The sequence below is a fragment of the Diaphorina citri genome, unplaced genomic scaffold (assembly GCF_000475195.1).
Source record: "Diaphorina citri unplaced genomic scaffold, Diaci psyllid genome assembly version 1.1 scaffold180, whole genome shotgun sequence".
Lineage (NCBI taxonomy): Eukaryota > Metazoa > Arthropoda > Insecta > Hemiptera > Psyllidae > Diaphorina > Diaphorina citri.
The window spans coordinates 194,144-218,453 of record NW_007377617.1 but is presented as its reverse complement, the minus strand read 5'-3'; the positions used below and the strand labels follow the sequence as shown (position 1 = coordinate 218,453).

The following is a 24,310-nucleotide window of genomic DNA, read 5'->3' as shown; positions in this document are numbered from 1 at the left end:
AAAATTCGGTCATTTGTAATGACAGATGACAAACAGCATTTTTTTTTTTTTTTATTTTCATAAACAAATTTAGAAAGCTACCTATATTTCCAACAAAAAAAAAATTAAATGAGTAAAGTAGAGGGAAAAAAGGCATACAGTAGGTATAATAAGTTCATTATTATTATTAAAAATCTTTTATTTAGCTCCAAAACTACTCCACTGAACCCATTACCTACTCCAATAAGATCTCATTGAAATTGTCCAATATTTCACAGCTAAAAAAATAATTTCAAGGGGTAACAAATTTGTAGGGCCCGGCCGGTTGTCGTAAAGAAATACGAAAATTTCTACAGTGATGGAAATTTTTCCAAAATCCCTAAAAGTCACTAAAAAAATCAAAAATCCCTAAAAATTCGATGAAAAAGTCCCTAGACCCTAGATGCTCAAAAAAGTCTCAAGAGACCTTCAAAAGTCCCTAAATCTAGGGTCAAAATCCCCAATATGGTCACACTGCTATCATGAGTGTAGGTAAGTAAATTCAGAGATAATGTGGAGGAGGTATTTTTACTTACTTCTGTTTCATTTGTACTGTCAGTTAGGATTAGGACTGGTTAGTCCTATATATTATTATTATTATTATTATTATTATTTTTTTTTTTCAAAAGGTACCTTACTCTTTCTCAATTTTCTGTGGCAACTTCTTGGGGAATTTCCTTTTGTGAAGGACAGGTGGAACATCATAGCAAAAAGAAGGACAGAATGGATCGGACACAACCTTAGACATGAAGGACTACTGCACACTATAATTGAAGGATTGGTATAAGGAAATGTTCAACGCGGGAGACCAAGAAAAGAATACATGGATCAGATCAGGGATGACATGGGATGTAGTAGCTATGTGGAGATGAAGAGGACAGCAGAAGATCGGACAGAATGGAGGAGGAGAACCAGATTACTGTTACCAACCAATCAATAGATTGTAACCCGAGAGAGAGAGAGAATGTTTGTTTGAGGGACATACCTACCTACCCTACAAAAGACTGGACTTCATCTTCTTCTTTGCCTTTTCCTGTGTTCAGATAGGGTTGGCGTTTGTTGTTGGCCTCTCAATCAGCTTTAGGGTGATCGGTTTGAGGCCAAATGGTTTTGGCTAAAACAAAATTTTCCGAGTGGGGTGCCCTTTGCACTCAACCTTTGCTATTGATATAGCGTGAGGAAATTAGGACTAGTGTACTCCCTGTTTATAGTTCCCTAGCTAGATGCTGATCTACTAAATCATCCAAGCTCACTATTAAACCAGTCCTAAGCTATTGAGACTTGAAAAGTCAAGTTGGTAACAACCAAGGTGTTTGAAACCTACTTACCTACTCTATGAAGTAGGTAGCCTACTCCTCTTACTTCGCGAGTTTATTTCCTTAAAAATGTATATTTTTTTATTATCAGTTTTCCTCCTCTTTATCGCCATCAATCTTAAATCTTGGGTATGATGTCCTTGTTTGTTAGAGAATTTATACATAAATAATGGAGCTCTAAAGGGTAAGTACATAGTTAGATGGTAGAGATGTAGACAACACCTCCAGTGTTAACCTTGTTAAACTTCCATGTGAGAGTTTATTATTTATTTAATCGCGAGTTTATTTCCTTAAAAATGTATATTTTTTTATTATCAGTTTTCCTCCTCTTTATCGCCATCAATCTTAAATCTTGGGTATGATATCCTCATTTGTTAGAGAATTTATACATAAATCATGGAGCTCTAAAGGGTACATAGTTAGATGGTAGAGATGTAGACAACACCTCCAGTGTTAACCTTGTTAAACTTCCATGTTCCATGTGAGAGTTTATTATTTATTTAAATCAAGTATATTATTATCAGTTTTCTTCCTCTTCATTGCCATTAATCTTACCTCTTGGGTATGAGAGGTGTACTAGATCCACCTGGGATGATGGCCAACAGATTGTCCCATCCACCAATCACATCACCAGCATGTCTCTGAATCAACTCCTTGAGAGGAATACTCATCTCTTCTTCTACAGTACATGGAGTGTTCACATGACCAGAAATGTTGAATAGCTTGGTGCCCGAGTTACGGGGTCTCCCCAGTGATGCAAACCATGCACCACCTCGGCGACAGATTTCCTGGGCAAAAAGAAAGGAACATATTAATTAAGGAGGAAAGCGGATAAAATGGGTTGAGATATTATGTAGTACTTTTAGAGAGGGAGGAGAAACAGAATGAGGAAGATATGTGTTTTACTTTCTGGATTTCATTAACATAAAAATACTCCAGTAAATTGATTGGTGACCAGAAATGTTGAATAGCTTGGTGCCCGAGTTACGGGGTCTCCCCAGTGATGCAAACCATGCACCACCTCGGCGACAGATTTCCTAGGCAAAAAGAAAGGAACAGATTATAATTAAGGAGGAAAGCGGATAAAATGGGATGAGATATTATGTGGTACTTTTAGAGAGGAAGATATGTGTTTTACTTTCTGGATTTCTTTTCTCTCTAATTGTTTCAAGTACTTTGGTAAATTTCAAATTTATATGTTCCATGCAATATGTGCAGGTAGGTTTACCAAAAATGTAAATTTATAATGTAGGTAACAGTTAGGCATTTATGTATATACCAACCATTGTAACAAAATTTATTTAAATACAAAAATCTATTAATTCAATTCAATTCAATACTTTCTGGATTTCATTAACATAAAAATACTCCAGTAAATTGATTGGAAAAAAGAAGAAGCAATTTTGGTAGCTATAGGGTAAAACCCAGACCAACCATATTAGTGATGTAGGTACTAAAGCAAGAGATGTGTACTTACAGGAGCGACAGCAACAGTTTCAACATTGGACACAGTAGTAGGACATCCAAACACTCCAACATCAGCGGGGAAAGGGGGCTTCAGTCTGGGTTTGCCCTGTTTTCCCTCAATAGATTCAATGAGAGCAGTTTCCTCACCACAAATGTAAGCACCAGCACCACGATGCATGAACACATCAAAATCATATCCGGAGCCACAGGCATTCTTCCCTATCAAACCAGCTTGGTATGCCTGGGAAATAAGACATTGTAATATTTTTGAAGGAGGTGTCTTTAAATTTCCCTTCTTATGTTTATCTATACCCCCTACTCTAGCTATATTAGATATCACTCAAATGATATTGCCAAGCTTCACATTCACAGTTCCCAGCCAGGGCTGTAGTCAGGATTTTGTGGAGGAAGCCCAAGGGTCCAAACAGTGATGTACCAGGGGGGTGGATGCTCCAAATTTTCAGAGTCTGCCCTATAGTAAGGGGGGGAAAATAAACCCCTGTCCCTAGCTTACCTCACTAATGGCCACTTGCATGTTGGATGCCTCATTGTAGAATTCTCCTCGGATGTAGATGTAGGCTGCCTTGGCTCCCATTGCTCGTCCAGCCACCCCATGGGTCCAAACAGTGATGTACCAGGGGGGGTGGATGCTCCAAATTTTCAGAGTCTGCCCTATAGTAAGGGGAAAAAATAAACCCCTGTCCCTAGCTTACCTCACTAATGGCGACTTGCATGTTGGATGCCTCATTGTAGAATTCTCCTCGGATGTAGATGTAGGCTGCTTTGGCTCCCATTGCTCGTCCGGCCACTAGACACCCTTCCACTAACTTGTGAGGATCATGTCTCATGATCTCCCGATCCTTATTGTGGCCTTGTGGGACATTCCCAGTGAAGCTCAGGTGTCCACATTCACAAACCACACGGTAATTGAAAATTTCATTATTTATTGTCCCCAAAATTAAATGGTACAGCAATTATTAATCAGTATTTTACTCCTTAAAAATGTAGTAAGTTAATACTGCTGGGTAATTATTAATTAGCCAGAAGCCATGACAAAAGAAAGCTCTTTTTTATATTTAAGCTAACCCTATAATAACACTGGTCACTGCTCATTTGTGACAGCTCCTTTCAGTAGCAATTTTCCATTGCAGTAGGAAAAAGGGAATTTTCTTGTAATTTTGACTTTACTTCCCTTCTAATGTACTTTGATAGAAGGGATATTATTTGTCAGAATGAGTCTTTTCAGTCTCTATAAAGACTATATATAAGGTACCTTTAATGCTGTATTCAACTCCTCAGGACTATGTACGTGCTGGTACCGTTTCCCCTGTATCCTCAGACATAGTAATATCAGGTAGTTATGACAAAACAGTGAATGTGTACGATACCAGATCTCCCGACCCTGTGATGAGTGTAAACCATGGCAGTCCTGTGGAAAGTGTCCTGTGTCTGCCCAGTGGAGGGATTTTCGTAACAGGAGGTAAGTTTTTTTTTTTTTTATTTTAACAAGTAAATTGTCAAGAAAGAGAGAGCCTCTCATCAGAGAGTATGCCTCTCATCAGTTAGGTATCTTACTGGTAGAATGTTAATCTGTAAACCTCTTTTAAAAAAGGGTTTGCTAGGCCCCTAATAAAAGCTCAGTAGTGACTAAAAACTCATCAGACTAGATCAACATTTCACACCTGACCCCGCACAACAACCACACCAAACAACAGACTATCAAACAGATGCAAACATCAAACACTTCGATTTCGGAACGATAAGACCTTGGTTGATACAGTTCCCTCTATAAAATTTGACAATGAAGGTTTACTTGGATGGAAGTTATTTATAAGTTAGGTATCTTATTTTCCTATTTCACTGTAGGTATCTTATTAGTCATTAATTCATTATCTTATTTCCCTGTTTCAGTGTTTTTCGTTATCCTATTTCCTACAGACACTTAAAACTGTTTCTTCTTTTACAGGAGGGCTAGACGTATGTATCTGGGATATGTTAGGAGGAGGCAAGCTCCTACACAAGTTCACCTGTCATCACAAGACAGTCACCAGTCTGTGTTTGGCATCCGGTGGAAAGCGACTCATATCTGCTTCTCTGGATCATCATGCTAAGATATATGAGATGGTCAACTTCAGTCCTGTGCATACATTGGACTACCCTCAGACTATCAAACAGATGCAAACATCAAACACTTCGATTTCGGAACGATAAGACCTTGGTTGATACAGCTCCCTCTATAAAATTTGACAAAGAAGGTTTACTTGGATGGAAGTTAGTTATAAGTTAGGTATCTCATTTCCCTATTTCACTGTAGGTATCTTATTAGTCATTGATTCATTATCTTATTTCCCTATTTCAGTGTTTTTCGTTATCCTTTTTCCTACAGACACTTAAAACTGTTTCTTCTTTTACAGGAGGGCTAGACGTATGTATCTGGGATATGCTAGGAGGAGGCAAGCTCCTACACAAGTTCACCTGTCATCACAAGACAGTCACCAGTCTGTGTTTGGCATCCGGTGGGAAGCGACTTATATCTGCTTCCCTGGATCATCATGCTAAGATATATGAGATGGTCAACTTCAGTCCTGTGCATACATTGGACTACCCGAGCCCTGTTCTCAGCATTGACGTTAGCATGGTGAGTTATTAACTGGTCACTTATCATTAATCCCCTAAAAATAAATAAATAAAAATCTGGTGAAAATTTGACCCGATTAGATTACTTTCCTTCCTATAGGATAAGGAAAGTAAAAATCTGGTGTGAACATCACACGACTTTCCTTATCCTATTGAATGATGCTTACTTGAGTGTTCTTTTACCCTAACTTTTAGATTATCTCTAACCCGTTTAGTCCGATATAGCTGAAAACCGCCAAAAAGCGGTCGAAACCCGCCAAAAAGCGGTCAAAATACCGCCAACCGCAGCACCTATGGTAACCAAAATTTTTGAGTTACATCCTTGTCACTTTTGTGGACTACCGATATAGCTGAAAACCGCCAAAAAGCGGTCGAAACCCGCCAAAAAGCGGTCAAAATACCGCCAACCGCAGTACCTATGGTAACCAAAATTTTTGAGTTACATCCTTGTCACTTTTGTGGACTACATACCAAATTTCAAGTCTCTAGCTCATACCGTTCCCAAGATAATAATAAATTAGACTTTTCCAGTCTCCATGAAATTCCCTGACTTTTCCCGGTTTTCCCGGTTTTCCAGTCTGGTAGACACCCTGCGTGTTTTGGCACTAAAAACTGACCATCGAAAATTTGACCCGATTACATTACTTTCCTTCCTATAGGATAAGGAAAGTAATAAAAAAAATAATAATAATATTGGGTCCGCCACTGGTTAGGTACTTTTTTGTACAACCATTAATAAAATTTAGTTTTTAGAGCCGTTTCAAAATTTTACAGAAACCAGGGGCAAGGGGTTTCACCAATATTTTTTTTTAGCTACTAGAAGGCCTGTTAAGTTCCATTTGATCTTTAAAGGCTTAAAAGGGCCGTTAGGGGCTGAAAAGAACACTTCTGAATAGTGAGTGCCAACGTAAGGAGGTATCAAACTAGGCTTGCACGCCGCTTCGTAAGTCCCAAGTCTGACGCATTAGAAAAGTTATTTTATTCTAACAGGACCTTCTAGTAAGGTTGAGCTCTTTTGTATAAAGTCCTCAATTTATAAATTATCTTCTTGTATTTCAGAACGACGAATATGTGGTGGCTGGAATGATCAATGGATTGGTATCGATTAGAAAGCGAGAGGACTCTAACCAGGACAAAGGTGAACTGACGCATAATGTACACAATGTTTACAGAAACCAGGGGTTTCACCAATATTTTTTTTTTTTTTTTAGCTACTAGAAGGCCTGTTAAGTTCCATTTGATTTTTTAAGGCTTAAAAGGGCCGTTAGGGGCTGAAAAGAACACTACTGAATAGTGAGTGCCAACGTAAGGAGGTATCAAACTAGGCTTGCGCGCCGCTTCGTAAGTCCCAAGTCTGACGCATTAGAAAAGTTATTTTATTCTAGTAAGGTTGAGCCCTTTTGTATAAAGTCCTCAATTTATAAATTATCTTCTTGTATTTCAGAACGACGAATATGTGGTAGCTGGAATGATCAATGGTTTGGTATCGATTAGAAAGCGAGAAGATTCTAACCAGGACAAAGGTGAACTGACGCATAATGTACACAACATTGGCAAGGTGCCTGTCAAGCTGCCTGATATGCAGGTGAGAACAATGAACAATAGATACTAGCCAGCCTAGGTAACTTGGAGGGTCGGAGTTTAGTACGCCTGCCTTGTAAGCGCTAGGTCGCGGGTTTGATTCCCACCCGGGGTCAACTTTATTCTAAACAGAAGGTTTGTTCTCGGAACGATTAGCTTTCTCCTATCATGAGTATCCTGTCTTAATGCTCTCGTGTTTACTCATCTCCATCAGTCATCACTTGAATGGAAACTATTGTATCTCTTCTCGCCCATGAAGGGCATACTACGGGATGGTTATGCTACGACACAGACCACAGGAGTCCAGTCCTAACTAAGGCTAATTGCTAACCGTGTATGTGTTTTTTTTTTTTTTTTGCTTCAATTTAAATCACGTCGACATTTTTCTTCCGTCATTTCACAGGTGTTTCCTCAAGTGACTAACACACGGGAATCAAAGGAAATTAATCGATAAATTCTTTTTGTTAAAACTTAAAACCCCGAGCCAGAGCACAAAATTTTGATCCGATTTCTCTAAGTTAAAAAAAAAAAAATCTTCCTTCAGTTGTTAATGTTACTCATCGTATTTATCAATATTTTTATTTCTTTCTTTATTTCAGATCCGCTGAAGGTCGTCTAGGGTTTTCCACGCAGAACTTCGCTGATAAGTACAAGCTAGGTAGTCCGCTTGCTGGCAACTTTTACCTGGCTCAGTATGACGATTATGTGCCCATATTGCATCGTCAGTTCATGCCAGGTAGGTGTATAAACTTGGTCTTGAAGTGCCACTTTTTGCCTTCCCAATGTATAACGTCTCATGAAGAAAAAGGAAATGTATTAATTTAACCCACGAATAGTGAACGGTTGGAAAAAAAGCTTCTTTTTCTTTGCCTTTTCCCGTCACAATAGATCTACAGAGGTCGCAGTGTTAATTGCATACTCTCTTGGGAGAGGAGCAACCAGTCCCATAATAGAATAGAATAGAATACGTATGTACCATTGTACCTAGTGCAAGAGTAGCTTTTGATTAAATTTTCTTGTGTAGAAATAGGTAGCCTTTAGTAGCAAATTTTCGATTAGCAAAATGAAAATGTGTGCAATTTTATCTATTAAAATTTAAAAATAATTTGGTGCAAAGCCAAAAATTTTGGGTACCAAGGTGTATTTATTTTTATTTCTTTATTTCAGATCCGCTGAAGGTCGTCTAGGGTTTTCCACGCAGAACTTCGCTGATAAGTACAAGCTAGGTAGTCCGGTTGCTGGGAACTTTTACCTGGCTCAGTATGACGACTATGTGCCCATATTGCATCGTCAGTTCATGCCAGGTAGGTGTATGAACTTGGTCTTGAAGTTAGTCGTGAGTGTTTTCTAGGTTGGTGTGGAGTACCTACCTCCCTAGATAATTCTTAGTAAATGGTAGGCAAAAGTATAAGTAGGTAATGTTTAAAAATAATATGCAACGATTAAGTGTGAAGTATGAGTAATCACTCATTTCAACTTTGACTTCATATTCCTGGTAAACTATGAAGAGGTGTGTAAAAATATCAGTGATTAGATAAGTTAATATAATGGGTAAAGTGTAATGTAGTTGTTCCAGAGGTTATAATACCTGAAACTTGCTAAAAATAAGTAGTTACATGACTATTTTTTTTTTATTTATCAGTGATTAGATAAGTTAATATAATGGGTAAAGTGTAATGTAGTTGTTCCAGAGGTTATAATACCTGAAACTTGCTAAAAATAAGTGGTTACATGACTATTTTTTTTCTATCTATGAGGAACAATAGATAATATTGTTGTATTCATTAGTTTGTGTACTTAACCTTGCCTTCATAAAATTTATGAAAACACATCAAATCGAACCCTCTTATACTGTTTACTACAGCCTACCATCTGTCTGAAACAAAATCAAATAATGGACTTCTTTAGATTTTTTCCTTATTCAACTCAAAGGATAAGTAGGTCTAGGAAACTCATTTTAGCATGTAATTTACGTACTTATTTTTAAAAATTTGAGGAAGCTACTGTCAGTAGATTTAGGAAAGTCACCTAGCCAATCAATGGTAGACAAAAATTAGGCACCTAAATTTTGGAATGTCAAAGTAAATAGAAGGCAAATAATTCAGACATAAAGTAAAATTTATGAAAACACATCAAATCGAACCCTCTTATACTGTTTACTACAGCCTACCATCTGTCTGAAACAAAATCAAATAATGGACATCTTTAGATTTTTTCCTTATTCAACTCAAAGGATAAGTAGGTCTAGGAAACTCATTTTAGCATGTAATTTACGCACTTATTTGTAAAAATTTGAGGAAGCTACTGTCAGTAGATTTAGAAAAGTCACCTAGTCAATCAATGGTAGACAAAAATTAGGCACCTAAATTTTGGAATGTCAAAGTAAATTGAAGGCAAATAATTCAGACATAAAGTAACCACCTGATCATATTTTCCCCCTTCTCACAGTACAAGTCTGATCTTCTTTTTTTTTTTTAACTTCTAGTGCTAGTGGATCACCAGAGTACCTACAAGCAACAGTGTGAATGGTGGGACTGTTTGATATATCTATTATTCAGCTAGACTATTGGCGAATGGGATTCCCCCCTTCCCTTTAAGGCACTTTATTACAAATTGGAAATTTGATTTTTGTGCTTGTTGCTCGTATTTTCCAAGAGGTATGTGTATTTTTCAAATTGATTTATCTCGGGATCTAGAACACAGAAGAAAAAGAAAATTCCGAAAAGAACACCTGCTCTATTGAAGTTTCTTTCTTCTCTGTACTTTTTTGTACGGTGTATTGTATTGTATTTTGTTGTTAAACCCATAAAATACTTGTTTACATACATAAGACCTTGTTTAGACTGCTGGGGTAGAGGGACTTTTTAGTCTCATTCGAGCAGGATAAACAAGGTATACGTATTATATTCTATCCTGAGCTTTATTAAAGATTGGTTTTTCTCTGTACTTTGTGTATTTCAGACGGAAAGGGCTCCATCGTGCCGTGATAGGATTGGACGAAAAGTTCACCAAGAAGCTGGTAGCATTCATCGCCAAACATATTGACGTACCCCAGTACTTTGATGTTTTGTCCCAGACTACCTACATTATCATAGGTAAGTTGAAAGTTTGGCCTGCCTAAGTGATGATGTAAAACTGGGGAGGTTCCGCGTTCGATTCCCGCCCAAGGCGAACTTTATCCTCATGAGATCAGATTTGTTCCCGGAACACTTAGCTTTCTCCTATCCTGTCCTCTTGCTCTCTTCGATTTGGGGACTATAAGGTTGTTACAGTTTTGTTTTCCATTACACCTCTTAATGTATAAAGTTCGTTCTCGGAACGCCTAGCTTTCCCCTATCCTGTCCTCCTCTCTTCGAGATCTCCTTTGTCACAGTTTTCTATCACATCTCTTAAAAATCAACATCTCCTTTTTCAAAGTTTTTTCTCACAACTCTAAAAAAAAAAAAAAAAAAAAAAAAAAATCGTTACTATTTTCGATACGAAGGTATATCTTTTGGCATACTCGACGGTTATTCCAGTGGCTTTGTTTGTTATAGCTACTTAGTTTCGACTTATTTCGACTTCTTTCCGTTTCAGACGTGCTGGAAGAAATGATCGACTCAGGTCTAAGTCCGAGTGGCAGTCTCGTGTCTATCTTACAACGTCTGGCGCGCCGTATCAAGTCAGAACAGGAGAGTGTACGAGATCTCCTGGAATTACAGGGTGCCCTACAGATGGTGTTCTCGGCACCCCACGATGGTACCCCTACGTCACCTGTGCACACCCAGTATGAACCATCAGCCGGGGCTAGTCGTCAGCTATGTGTCAACGTCAGCTGAGATTGAAAGGTCCCGGGTTCGATTCCCACCTGTGAGAAAAATTTTGGAATCTTTTTTCGATTGCAAATGACGTCTGTGAAAGATGGGCTATATTCAATATTGGTTTCTATCGAATAATTGTCCTCTTTACATAGGAATAATAAAAACATTGTGATTCAAAAGTCGTGCGATGAGAATATTTTACTCTATGGACCAATGTCCGGATATACTTATAAAAGCGATGAAAGACTGATGGATCACCTCATTGATTGAAAAATGTACGGACAAACCCATGTATTATTTAAACCCAAGTAGAGAGAGTGTAGGGAGTTCTCTGTATCAATAGAGATAATAATTAACATAAGAAATGAATTTTGTTCTATTCAAAAATTGTTTTCCCAAAAAAAAAAAAAAAAAAAAAAAGCGCATTGAAAAAAAAGCGCATACATTAGGTATGTAGTTCAACTGTGTAGTTCAATGCGCTTTTTTTTGTGGGGAAAGCATTAATGTTTTTTTTTCTATTGAATCCATCGAATCCGACCCATCTGGATTCGAAGAATTCAAGAATCTGGATCTTTTGGATTCCTCCAGTCCCTGAGTGGATCCCTTGGATTCACTGGATTCGAATTTTCCAGACATTTTTTTTCTTTTTTTAATGAATCCGGATTCGATGGATTCAGTTTTTTTTTTCTTCTAGTAAATGTCATTTTATACAAGCTGTGGTATCTATAGGTTTTTGTTCGAGAAATTCCTAAAAGTTGTCTTATTTTTCAGTTCTAACTAGGTAGGTAGGCAAGCTGGTAGGTATCTCCTTTACGTAGGTAGGTAATTAGGTACATGCCTATCCAGGAATATAAAGTTTTTTTCTTTATCTCTAAGAATGACAGGTTTTATTAACTAATAAAAATCTCATTGTAAACCAAAATGATTACCCTGTTTAACCAAAATAATCACCATTTTTGGTAGAAGTAGTAAAAAAAGCTCATTACATAACAGCATTTAAAAAGTTACTTTCTTAGTCATAAGTATCCACACATGGTCACTAAACTTGTCTGTAGAACCTTGAATATTTAACTTGATTAAATTCGTGGTAATTTTGTACTGCAGATAGGTACCTACATAGGTATGATAAGCAAGAAAGATAATAATTAGGTAGGTAGGTAGGTAACCAAAAATACTCATAACACCTATACCTACTGATTCCAATTAAACGTAAATAATTCATCATCAACTCAGTACAGCTATTAGATTAATAAATTTACCCATTAAAAAATAATGAATGCTCAATGAAAAACTGGTTCTAGTAATCGAGTAGGTAAAAATAGATTTTTTTTTCTAATTACCTATCTTCAGGATTTCCGAAATTATTAAGATTCTTTAATGATATGTAGGCATGTAAGTAAATTTATTGGGTAGAAAGGGTAACTAGGTATTATAGGCACCTTAACTCTATTACCTTGCTCTTGCTCATAAAGCTTGAGACCTTCAGGTGTGTTACGCAAATCCAATGAATCTTTAAATAAAAATCAACCTTAAAAACACACAAAAAAACAGAGCCTTGACCATTGACATTATGTATGAATCTGAAGATAACAGTAACGATTTATCTTAAGTTATGTGGAACGTGTGCTACGTGTGAGTCAATTTGTGACAAACTTGGTTAAAACGATCCTGGAAACTAAGGACCTCAAAATTCACTCAAAAGTTAAAATCAAAAGGCGTTTTTGGCACTAAAAACTGACCATCCATCGCCAGCCTAGTTAGCTTGGGTGGTAGCGCGTCTGGCTTGTAAGCACTAGGCCGCGGTTTCGATTCCCGCTCGGGGCGGACTATATCCTGATGGGATAATGTTCGTTCTCGGAACGGCTGGTTTTTTCCTATCCTGTCTTCCTTCTCTCTTCGATTTCGGGACGATAAGACCTTAGCAGTTATAGTTCCCTCTGACAAACCTCTTAAAAAAAAATCATTTTTCGTCAAAGTCACGGTTGTGTTTTTTGGTCCCTTTGGATCACTATTCGTTATAAACACTCATTTTTTTTTCTATTTCGACTTCCAGATCGTTTATCCAAATAACTCCAAGGTATCGCTGGGCAATGAACTGACACCAACTTCGGTCAAAGATGAGCCAACAGTCACCTGGGATGCTGAACCTGCTGGAACTTACACACTGATCATGTCAGGTAAAAATGCACATCCCCCGAAAAGATCATACTAAATTACTAAAACCTTCTTTTAACTTTGAAAGAAAGAAAAAAATTCTCCTATCCTGGCTTCCTTCTTTTTTCTCCCTGTATAGACCTTAGCAGTTACAGTTCCCTCTGTCAAACCTCTCAAAAAAAAAAAAAAAAAATCGTTTCCTAAACTAGCTCCTAAGAAAAGAGTCCTACTTCTAATATCAAAAAAAAAAAAAAAAACAATCGTTTCCTAAACTAGCTCCTAAGAAAAGAGTCCTACTTCTAATATGTACAAAGGTGAAGGTAGCAAATTGGACGGGAAAGTTCATTTGAATATTTGTTGGTAACAACTAGAATGTCAAGCTCAAGGTCCTGGCTTCGATTCCATAACCTTCTCCAATACCGAGAAGTAATGCAAGGCTTTTAGCTTGTATCCGATTAGAACCAACCTGCGTAGTTAGAACCTACATACCTATGCTAATTTATCTTCGTAACCAGAAGCTAGTTAGATTAATGTTGTAATCACCCCCACGCGAGCTAAGTCGTAATGATTGACAATTTAACTAGCAAGAACAAGAACGTTAAGTAGGTATGTTGACGCACTATAATAAATTAATATGAAAATTATGTACATGGATATTAGGTACCTTTAAGATAGCATTCCGTTCCTTGCGACTCACGACAGCGGGGCTCAAAAACTGGATTTCTCATCTTTTTACGGCCACTGACTTGGTGGGGAACTTTTTACCGCTAAGACTGGCCAAGAGGCAAGAGGTATTTTGGGAAATGAGTTTATTCTCATTCCATTATGATTTCCTGTCTCGGGGGCGTAGTGGTCAAGACGCTCGCCTGTTAAACAGGAGGACGTGGGTTCGATCCCAGCCGAGGCATGGAATTTAATCCTCATTTATTTGAGAATTTGACATTTGACCAGATAGTAATGGAACTCTAAGGGTTAGGTGGTAGAGAACGCCTCCGGCGTTAACCTCGCCTAGTGGTTGGTACCGTTTATATTTCCTGACGCTGCAAGTGCCAAGGGGTTCTTACACTGGCTGGTTGTCAACATCCAAGGTTCTGACATACACAGTGGCAAAGTTCTCGCGGAATACATAGGCTCTGGCCCGCCCCTGGGTACAGGACTGCACCGTTATATATTCTACGTTTTCAAACAGAGCGGATACATCGATTTCACCGAGCCTTATTCATCCAACACGTAAGTTTCCAAACAAAATGGATTCTTCCATAAAAGAAAAAAGTAAAAAATTACCTTCTGATACAAATATCCCTCCACTGGGCAAGACATAGGACGCTTAAGGACATCCCAAATTACTTATTCGTACCTGAAGATAATAACTTGAGGTAAACTATCGTGGTACGAAAACAAGGCACTCTTGGTAAACGGGACGAGGCATAGAATCCCAACCGAGGCATAGAATTTTATGCTCATTCGAGAATTTGGCCCTATAATAATGGAACTCTTGGAGTTATTGAATGAAGAACGTCTCAGGCGTTAACCTCGCCTTGTGGTTACCTTCCACTCAAGAGTCTATTATTATTGTACTGTCTGATTGTACACTTTATACGTAATTATGTTTATCCAATATGTTTCTGTATCCAATATCCACATTTAATACGAACCAACCTGCGTAGTTAGAACCTACATACCTATGCTAATTTATCTTCGTAACCAGAAGCTAGTTAGATTAATGTTGTAATCACCCCAACGCGAGCTAAGTCGTCATGATTGACAATTTAACTAGCAAGAACAAGAACGTTAAGTACCCATTTAATACTTAATCTAATGGGTAAAATTAGTAGAATCATTTACCTATCAACCTTTCTTTATTAGGTAGATACCTAATATTTATGTATCTACGTGGCTATCGGATTTCCTTCCCCTCTAGGATCTTCTTCTTCTTATTGAGTTTGTATTATTCGTATCGTATCTCATTGCAAAACCAATCTTCTTCCCGGAAGCCTCCCTCGAAGGTTTTTCTGGGCAATTAGCTGTTTGTATGAACGTTAAGTAGGTATGTTGACGCACTATAATAAATTAAAATGAAAATTATGTACATGGGTATTAGGTACCTTTAAGATAGCATTCCGTTCCTTGCGACTCACGACAGCGGGGCTCAAAAACAGGATTTCTCATCTTTTTACGGCCACTGACTTGGTGGGGAACTTTTTACCGCTAAGACTGGCCTAGAGGTATTTTGGGAAATGAGTTTATTCTCATTCCATTATGATTTCCTGCCTCGGGGGCGTAGTGGTCAAGACGCTCGCCTGGTAAACAGGAGGACGTGGGTTCGATCCCAGCCGAGGCATGGAATTTAATCCTTGAGAGAGATTTATTTGAGAATTTGACCAGACAATAATGGAACTCTAAGGGTTAGGTGGTAGAGAACGCCTCCGGCGTTAACCTCGCCTAGTGGTTGGTTACCTTCCACTTAAGAGTTTATTATTATGTATTATATTTCCAGATCCTGACGCTGCAAGTGTCAAGGGGTTCCTACACTGGCTGGTTGTCAACATCCAAGGTTCTGACATACACAGCGGCAAAGTTCTCGCGGAATACATAGGCTCTGGCCCGCCCCTGGGTACAGGACTGCACCGGTATATATTCTACGTTTTCAAGCAAACCGGATACATAGATTTCACCGAGCCTTACTCATCCAACACGTAAGTTTCCAAACAAAATGGATAAATACTCAGATTTTATTTCGCCTTAATCTAGCGACATTTGAGTGAAGGGAGGATAGTAAAAGCACCATTACTCCGGTTCATTTCTACAGGGTGCGCCAGAAAAACACCGACAATGGCTCAGGGTAGGTAGATCTCATCATTTCCAACAAGGTTCTGTGGGTCATTTTCCTCACTTTGGCTTCGTTTCGTAGAAAAGTCCAAAAGACCACTTTTCAAAAAATTACAGACCTTGTGTCAGTTTTTAAGTCATAACTTTTTCATTTTAATCGATAAATTCTTTTTGTTAAAACTTAAAACCCCGAGCCAGAGCACAAAATTTTGATCCGATTTCTCTAAGTTAAAAAAAAAAAAAATCTTCCTTCAGTTAATGTTACTCATCGTATTTATCAATATTTTTATTTCTTTATTTATTTCAGATCCGCTGAAGGTCGTCTAGGGTTTTCCACGCAGAACTTCGCTGATAAGTACAAGCTAGGTAGTCCGGTTGCTGGGAACTTTTACCTGGCTCAGTATGACAATTATGTGCCCATATTGCATCGTCAGTTCATGCCAGGTAGGTGTATAAACTTGGTCTTGAAGTGCCACTTTTTGCCTTCCCAATGTATAACGTCTCATGAAGAAAAAGGAAATGTATTAATTTAACCCACGAATAGTGAACGGCTGAAAAAAAAAGCTTCTTTTTCTTTGCCTTTTCCCGAGTACAGACGGGGTCGACGTATTTATTAATCTAATAGCTGTACTGAGTTGATGATGAACTATTTACGTTTAATTGGAATCAGTAGGTATAGGTGTTATGAGTATTTTTGGTTACCTACCTACCTACCTAATTATTATCTTTCTTGCTTATCATACCTATGTAGGTACCTATCTGCAGTACAAAATTACCACGAATTTAATCAAGTTAAATATTCAAGGTTCTACAGACAAGTTTAGTGACCATGTGTGGATACTTATGACTAAGAAAGTAACTTTTTAAATGCTGTTATGTAATGAGCTTTTTTTACTACTTCTACCAAAAATGGTGATTATTTTGGTTAAACAGGGTAATCATTTTGGTTTACAATGAGATTTTTATTAGTTAATAAAACCTGTCATTCTTAGAGATAAAGAAAAAAACTTTATATTCCTGGATAGGCATGTACCTAATTACCTACCTACGTAAAGGAGATACCTACCAGCTTGCCTACCTACCTAGTTAGAACTGAAAAATAAGACAACTTTTAGGAATTTCTCGAACAAAAACCTATAGATACCACAGCTTGTATAAAATGACATTTACTAGAAGAAAAAAAAAATGTCTGGAAAATCCGAATCCAGTGAATCCAAGGGATCCACTCAGGGACTGGAGGAATCCAAAAGATCCAGATTCTTGAATCCTTCGAATCCAGATGGGTCGGATTCGATGGATTCAATAGAAAAAAAAACATTAATGCTTTCCCCACAAAAAAGCGCATTGAACAACACAGTAGGTACATACCTAGGTCAATAAAAATAATAAATATCAACCATAAAATAACAACAAGGATAAATTATTATATATATGTAATAAGTGTCAAAATAAGCATCACTTGCCTCAAGAATATGTTTGGGTGCCGCGGAAACCAGCTGCGGAACAATATTATGTTTCCGAAAACCTTCTTCCAACTGGCCAATGTCCGCAGATACCAAACTGCACAGGAGCACCGAAATTAATAGTTTCATTTTGGGGGGCGGAAAAATCGCCGAAAACGGGGTTGGAAAAACGCGGCACTATGTAAGGTATCGATTGAAAAATTCCAATTTTTCGCAAGCTAATATTATTTACTTATTTTTTACTCGCGGTGCCTACAAGAGGTATTCACACAGACTGAAACTTAGCGGAACTGTAGGTCCTTAAAGGTATGTAGGTACTTCAATTGGATACTTGTAGGTAGTTCAATTGGACAATCGCGTCACACTAGTCGTATTGGGAAAAACGCTTTTTGAAAACTTGCGGCTGTGTATCACCGCGGTGTAAAGATAACAACTGATAAGGTTCGGTGCAAGTTGCAACTCCCCAGACTCGAAGGAAGGGTGTTGGGAGAAATCTTGACTGGGGGTAGGGTCAAATCAGTCGCGTAGGGTGCTATCTACGAACCTGGTCTGTTTTTCTTCATTTCTTTGTGAGCGTTTAGACAAATTTTAATATCTGTTCTGTACAAATCATTTACTTGGTAATCTTATGTACGACTCTGAAGAATACTGCTCCAATCATTACGATATTAACATTAGGGAGGTTTTCACCAACCTTCTTTTTAACTCCTAACAGCCTCTTAGCTCAACAGCCCTGTTAAACCTATACAAATCAAATGGAACTTAACAGGCTGTTAGCTTAACAAGCCTTCTAAAAGCAGGAAAAATACCGTTAGAGTTATAGTATAATAATAAATAAATAAATTGAAAAAATAATAGTCCAAGTAACTACATAAGTGAAGAAGATACATTTTAGTGCCATTAAATTTCTCGTGGGACAAACGCTTAGGTACCTACTAGATTTCAAGATCAGTGAAATACAGTAGAGAACTAAAGATACATTTCACGAATCCTATTCTGAAATTCTAGCTCTCCTTGAACGGAAGAACCAGGGAGTCAGATGAACTACATAAGTGAAGAAGATACATTTTAGTGCCATTAAATTTCTCGTGGGACAAACGCTTAGGTACCTACTAGATTTCAAGATCAGTAAAATACAGTAGAGAATTAAAGATACATTTCACGAATCCTATTCTGAAATTCTAGCTCTCCTTGAACGGAAGAACCAGGGAGTCAGATGTACATATGTACGAAGAAGATAAAGAAAAAACCAACAGACCAACACTTGCTTCGAATAACGAGTACGTTTTAGATAAATTACACTTTGTAATTGAGCGCATTGATGAATCACTTGTACTTAATTGTATACCAAGTACTTAATAAAACCTAGCTTAGCTACCTGTGACCTAAAAAGCCTGGTAGTCCTGGTACACACGTTAAGATTTTTAAGATCGGATGGTGAGAATGGAAAACCCTAGACGACCTTCAGCGGATCTGAAATAAAGAAATAAAAATATTGATAAATACGATGAGTAACATTAACTGAAGGAAGACTTTTTTTTTTTAACTTAGAGAAATCGGATCAAAATTTTGTGCTCTGGCTCGGGGTTTTAAGTTTTAACAAAAAGAATTTATCGATTAAAATGAAAAAGTTATGACTTAAAAACTGACACAAGGTCTGTAATTTTTTGAAAAGTGGTCTTTTGGACTTTTCTACGCTAGGCTAGGCTATGGTAGGCTGGAAAAATAGAAAAAAGACCAAGAAAACAAATGATTTTTCCCCTATTTTTCAAGCCTGGCCTAGCTAGCTCTGTGTATAACCACCACCTGACTTGACGGTTTTGCATTTAGTTGCTGTTCCGGGATAGATCTCAAACCGAGTTTGATGAAATCTGACAAAAAAATGTACAACATACAAAGGTTTGGGGACGATAAGACCTTGGCAGTTACAGTTTCCTCTATCAAACCTCTTTATGAAAAGTCCTTTAAGTGATGAACATTTTTGAAGTTCTTTGTATGTTGTACATTTTTTGTCAGATTTCATCAAAATCGGTTTGAGATCTATCGAGGAACAGCAACTAAATGCGAAACCGTCAAGTCAGGTGGTGGTTATACACAGGGCTAGGCCAGGCTTGAAAAATAGGGGAAAAATCATTTGTTTTCTTGGTCTTTTTTCTATTTTTCCAGCCTACCACATACAAAGGACTTCAAAAATGTTCATCACTTAAAGGACTTTTCATAAAGAGGTTTGATAGAGGAAACTGTAACTGCCAAGGTCTTATCGTCCCCAAAGAGAAGGAAGACAGGATAGGAGAAAGCCAGCTGTCCCGATCCCGAGAACGACAATTATCTGTTTACGATAAACGCCCCGGGCAGGAATTGAGCCCGCGACCTAGCACTTAGAAGGCGGACACAATAGGATCTATGGGACATTTAAGAGCCAGATAGGGTTCCTTTTTTCCGAGTGAGTTCCTCAGTTCAATGAACCTCTCGTTTATCCTTGATTTAAGGAATGTAAATTGAGGAGAGATGCAAGAACACAAACAGCTAATTGCCCAGAAAAACCTTCGAGGGAGGCTTCCGGGAAGAAGATTGGTTTTGCAATGAGATACGAATAATACAAACTCAATAAGAAGAAGATCCTGGAGGGGAAGGAAATACGATAGACACGTAGGTACATAAATATTAGGTATCTACCTAATAAAGAAAGGTTGATAGGTAAATGATTCTACTAATTTTACCCATTAGATTAAGTATTAAATGTGGATATTGGATACAGAAACATATTGGATAAACATAATTACGTATAAAGTGTACAATCAGACAGTACAATAATAATAGACTCTTGAGTGGAAGGTAACCACAAGGCGAGGTTAACGCCTGAGACGTTCTTCATTCAATAACTCCAAGAGTTCCATTATTATAGGGCCAAATTCTCGAATGAGCATAAAATTCTATGCCTCGGTTGGGATTCTATGCCTCGTCCCGTTTACCAAGAGTGCCTTGTTTTCGTACCACGATAGTTTACCTCAAGTTACTATCTTCAGGTATGAATAAGTAATCTGGGATGTCCTTAAGCGTCCTATGTCTTGCCCAGTGGAGGGATATTTGTATCAGAAGGTAATTTTTTACTTTTTTCTTTTATGGAAGAACTCAGGGGGAGAATCCTGTCATTTAAACCCATAAAAAATAGAAATCAGCTCTGAACAAGAGGATGATTTTCCAATTGAAACATTGTACTAGTAAGTACCTATTACCTATTTACTATAGCAACATACCTACCTAATTAGCTATACATAATTCAGACCTACATATGTCCGTGCTTAAGCATTCACATTCCTTGAGCACCAAGATGGATTCAACCCTGATAGGAAGATGCAATTATCATTAACGTATAAGCTAATGATGATGAATGATTTATTAATCATAGATATTATATTTTACGTGTAGACAAAAGATACAGATTGTATACAACAGGATTTCTGCTCGAGGTTGAACCACTAAAATGCTGAAGTATCTAAAAATCGTACACAAAAAGTCCACTCTGAGGCTTAGGTGTAGGGGTAACAGCCCCAAAAAATGGGTTATACGAAGCTTATAAGGATCTACCTAGGGATAATTCTAAAAAAAAGTAGGTACCTACCTACTTCAAAATTTTCAAATACCTAAATGTACTTCCCATGTTTCTGTTGGGATTCGAACCAACTTCCTCTCGTTTATCAGGCAAGTAGACTATTCTACCAAGACACCTATTCAACGGACTCACATTGTTCACACTTTCACAACATAATGCCCCGCCTCGACAGTTCAAGTAAATAGCAATGTAGAATCTTAACGTATGTCCAATGTTCCTAGCTGTGTCACAAATGAGCAGTGACCAGTGTTATTATAGGGTTAGCTTAAATATAAAAAAGAGCTTTCTTTTGTCATGGCTTCTGACTAATTACTAATTACCCAGCAATATTAACTTACTACATTTTTTAGGAGTAAAATACTGATTAATAATTGCTGTACCATTTAATTTTGGGGACAGTGTCACAAATGAGCAGTGACCAGTGTTATTATAGGGTTAGCTTAAATATAAAAAAGAGCTTTCTTTTGTCATGGCTTCTGACTAATTAATAATTACCCAGCAATATTAACTTACTACATTTTTAAGGAGTAAAATACTGATTAATAATTGCTGTACCATTTAATTTTAAGGACAATAAATAATGAAATTTTCAATTACCGTGTGGTTTGTGAATGTGGACACCTGAGCTTCACTGGGAATGTCCCACAAGGCCACAACTTTGTCATCAGAGAAACTGGCTATGTGTGTGTTATCACAGGTGAAAAAACAACGATGAATAGGGCTGTGGATAGTGAGGAAAAATATCAAATAATAATGGCTGTTTTAAGATTATATATTTTGTTTAGTTAAAGTGTGGAGGGGGTAACATCAAATACATAGACATCTTTCAGAATAAAAAGGCCTTTAGACCCTAAGTGTACAATGGGGCCCAAAAACTAACAAGTGAGTTTTATTCAAGTGGTAAGCAACACAATTCTGCTAAATCCATCAGATTGAGAAAGTCTTAATAAGAGTTATTCCTTACATTAAGTACAACTAAATGGAATAAAAATTTTGATCAATAAGAATTATAGGTGAAAAATGTTGTCTCACCCTTTGTGATCTTTGAATACTCGTATTTACTAATTTATACGGGAGACATGATTGGAGACTCAAAGGAGCTCTGAAGAGAGGAGATTGGTACAAGACCAAGGAGATTCTGCTTAAAGGATCAGATTACATCATCAGTAAGTTTAGGCAGAAGAAAGGAGAAAGTAATGAGTGTAATGACACAAATAAATCATAAGTAAATAATAATTTGGTATGTAGGTACCTACATCCCACAAGGCCACAACTTTGTCATCAGAGAAACTGGCTATGTGTGTGTTATCACAGGTGAAAAAACAACGATGAATAGGGCTGTGGACAGTGAGGAAAAATTAATATCAAATAATTATGGCTGTTTTAAGATTATATATTTTGTTTAGTTAAAGTGTGGAGGGGGTAACAAAAAAAAAAAATTTTTTAAAAAAAGTTTTTTAAAAAAAAAAAAAAAAAAAAAAAAAAAAAAAAAAAACTACAGTACATACTTACCTAAAAATCATCTGTAAACAAAATTTTCAATTGAGATGATTTTCAATTTTAACCCTTGGGCGTCTCATTAAAATACTTGTCTGTTATTTTCAGATGAAACCAAGACCTCTGGTCTGCGTGGCAGAGGAGGTGCTGGTTTTCCCACTGGTCTGAAGTGTAGACATCTTTCAGAATAAAAAGGCCTTTAGACCCTAAGTGTACAATGGGGCCCAAAAACTAACAAGTGAGTTTTATTCAAGTGGTAAACAACACAATTCTGCTAAATCCATCAGATTGAGAAAGTCTTAATAAGAGTTATTCCTTACATTACAACTAAATGGAATAAACATTTTGATCAATAAGAATTATTATAGGTGAAAAATGTTGTCTTACCCTTTGTGACCTTTGAATACTCTGAGAAGATTTTTGCTGCTCACATCAAACAGTTTCACCTCAGGATCTTCTCCCCCTGCTACGAGTAATTTGCCGTCTTTCCTGAATGTTCCTCCATATGCAGCCTCTCTGAACTTGCTCAAGTTTTTGTACACCAGTTTAGTGATAGGGTTGTAAACTTGGACCTAAAAGATTTGAAAGAAAATAAACTGTTATACTAAATTGACATCTTACATAGATGTCTACAAAATGCTTAAGATTCCTTCCTTTATTCTACCTAGGTACAAGAACTCTTTTTTTTCTTCTTTTTTCTTTCTTTTCTTCAATATAATCTAGTCATTTTAATTTTGGTAATTGAAGTGACCTTTGAAGGTCTATTCAGTTTTAACACAATCAACCAATTCTATCACACATGGCCTTGATGCTTAGCGTGTAAATAAATAAATAAACAACCAATTCTATGAAAAGAAAACCATAGTTTATTGAAGTTCTTTATTCTACCTAGGTACAAGAACTCTTTTCTTCTTCTTCTTCTTCTTCTTCTTCTTCTTCTTCTTCTTTCTTTCTTTTCTTCAATATAATCTAGTCATTTTAATTTTTGTAATTGAAGTGACCTTTGAAGGTCTATTCAGTTTTAACACAATCAACCAATTCTATGAAAAGAAAACCATAGTTTATTGAAGTCCTATAACTTACCTTAGCAGAAGAGGTGACTGCAAAATAATATGGATCAACATTGGAGAAACTGACATGATCAATACCAGCAAATTCTTTTAATACAACAGGATCCTGAAAGAAGAATCACAAAATGATTATCAATCCAACTATGCATAATCTTTGTTGTATTTAAATTATCTGAAAATAATCACAATGAATGTGGTGAGGCAGTTAAACAGTGAGTCCCCAAACCTCTAGTATGATTTCTCTAGCCTCTGGTATATAAGTTTTGAGCGCTAAGAGTACATGATCAATACCAGCAAATTCTTTTAATACAACAGGATCCTGAAAGAAGAATCACAAAATGATTATCAATCCAACTATGCATAATCTGTTGTATTTAAATTATCTGAAAATAATCACAATTAATGTGGTGAGACAGTTAAACAGTGAGTCCCCAAACCTCTAGTATGATTTCTCTGGCCTCTGGTATATAAGTTTTGAGCACTAACCGTCGTATGTATGAAAGCCAAAGTTAAAGCTAGCTAGGCCAGGCTTGAAAAATAGGGGAAAAATCATTTGTTTTCTTGGTCTTTTTTCTATTTTTCCAGCCTACCATAGCCTAGCCTAGCCCATTGTACTAACACTTCACCCCAACCTCAAACCTTAAAAGTAAGCCTAATACGCATACACTATGATTTTTCTCACCATCCGATCTTAAAAATCTTAACGTGTGTACCAGGACTACCAGGCTTTATAGGTCACAGGTAGCTAAGCTAGCTTTTATTAAGCACTTGGTAGTACAAGTGATTCATCAATGCGCTCAATTACAGAGTGTAATTTATCTAAAACGTACTCGTTATTCGAAGCAAGTGTTGGTCTGTTGGTTTT

The 24,310-nt window shown here is 37.1% G+C and overlaps 3 protein-coding genes, 1 long non-coding RNA gene and 2 pseudogenes across 4 annotated transcripts; 4 read left to right on the top strand and 2 right to left on the bottom strand.

Annotated features, from left to right (window-relative positions):
• Window positions 1–1,866: 1,866 nt before the first annotated feature.
• On the bottom strand, window positions 1,867–2,143 carry LOC113465905 (annotated as a pseudogene).
• Window positions 2,144–2,236: 93 nt separating this feature from the next.
• LOC103505538 (NADH dehydrogenase [ubiquinone] flavoprotein 1, mitochondrial) lies at window positions 2,237–3,413 on the bottom strand. Its single transcript, XM_026820855.1, has 3 exons — window positions 3,316–3,413; window positions 2,812–3,042; window positions 2,237–2,371 (listed from the first exon to the last, which is right to left on the bottom strand). The coding sequence occupies exons 1-3, from the start codon at window positions 3,394–3,396 to the stop codon at window positions 2,237–2,239; spliced, it is 447 nt and encodes a 148-aa protein (XP_026676656.1). The 5' UTR covers window positions 3,397–3,413.
• A 102-nt stretch (window positions 3,414–3,515) lies between these two features.
• LOC103505537 lies at window positions 3,516–11,206 on the top strand. The gene is made up of 9 exons (XM_026820853.1): window positions 3,516–3,724; window positions 4,101–4,281; window positions 5,216–5,439; window positions 6,498–6,602; window positions 6,883–7,019; window positions 7,619–7,759; window positions 8,187–8,327; window positions 9,981–10,114; window positions 10,596–11,206. The coding sequence occupies exons 1-9, from the start codon at window positions 3,641–3,643 to the stop codon at window positions 10,835–10,837; spliced, it is 1,389 nt and encodes a 462-aa protein (XP_026676654.1). The 5' UTR covers window positions 3,516–3,640; the 3' UTR covers window positions 10,838–11,206.
• Window positions 11,207–12,755: 1,549 nt separating this feature from the next.
• On the top strand, window positions 12,756–16,408 carry LOC103505535 (protein D3-like; the record flags this gene model as incomplete). Its single annotated transcript, XM_008469872.3, has 3 exons — window positions 12,756–12,996; window positions 15,471–15,669; window positions 16,110–16,408. Coding segments are annotated over 3 exons (666 nt in total), but the record flags the coding sequence as incomplete, so codon positions are not given.
• Window positions 16,409–18,967: 2,559 nt separating this feature from the next.
• Window positions 18,968–20,875, top strand: LOC113465908. Its single transcript, XR_003390490.1, has 2 exons — window positions 18,968–19,164; window positions 19,448–20,875. It is a non-coding gene; the product is annotated as an uncharacterized LOC113465908 (long non-coding RNA).
• Window positions 20,876–21,938: 1,063 nt separating this feature from the next.
• Window positions 21,939–22,566, top strand: LOC113465904 (annotated as a pseudogene).
• The last annotated feature ends 1,744 nt before the right edge of the window (window positions 22,567–24,310 follow it).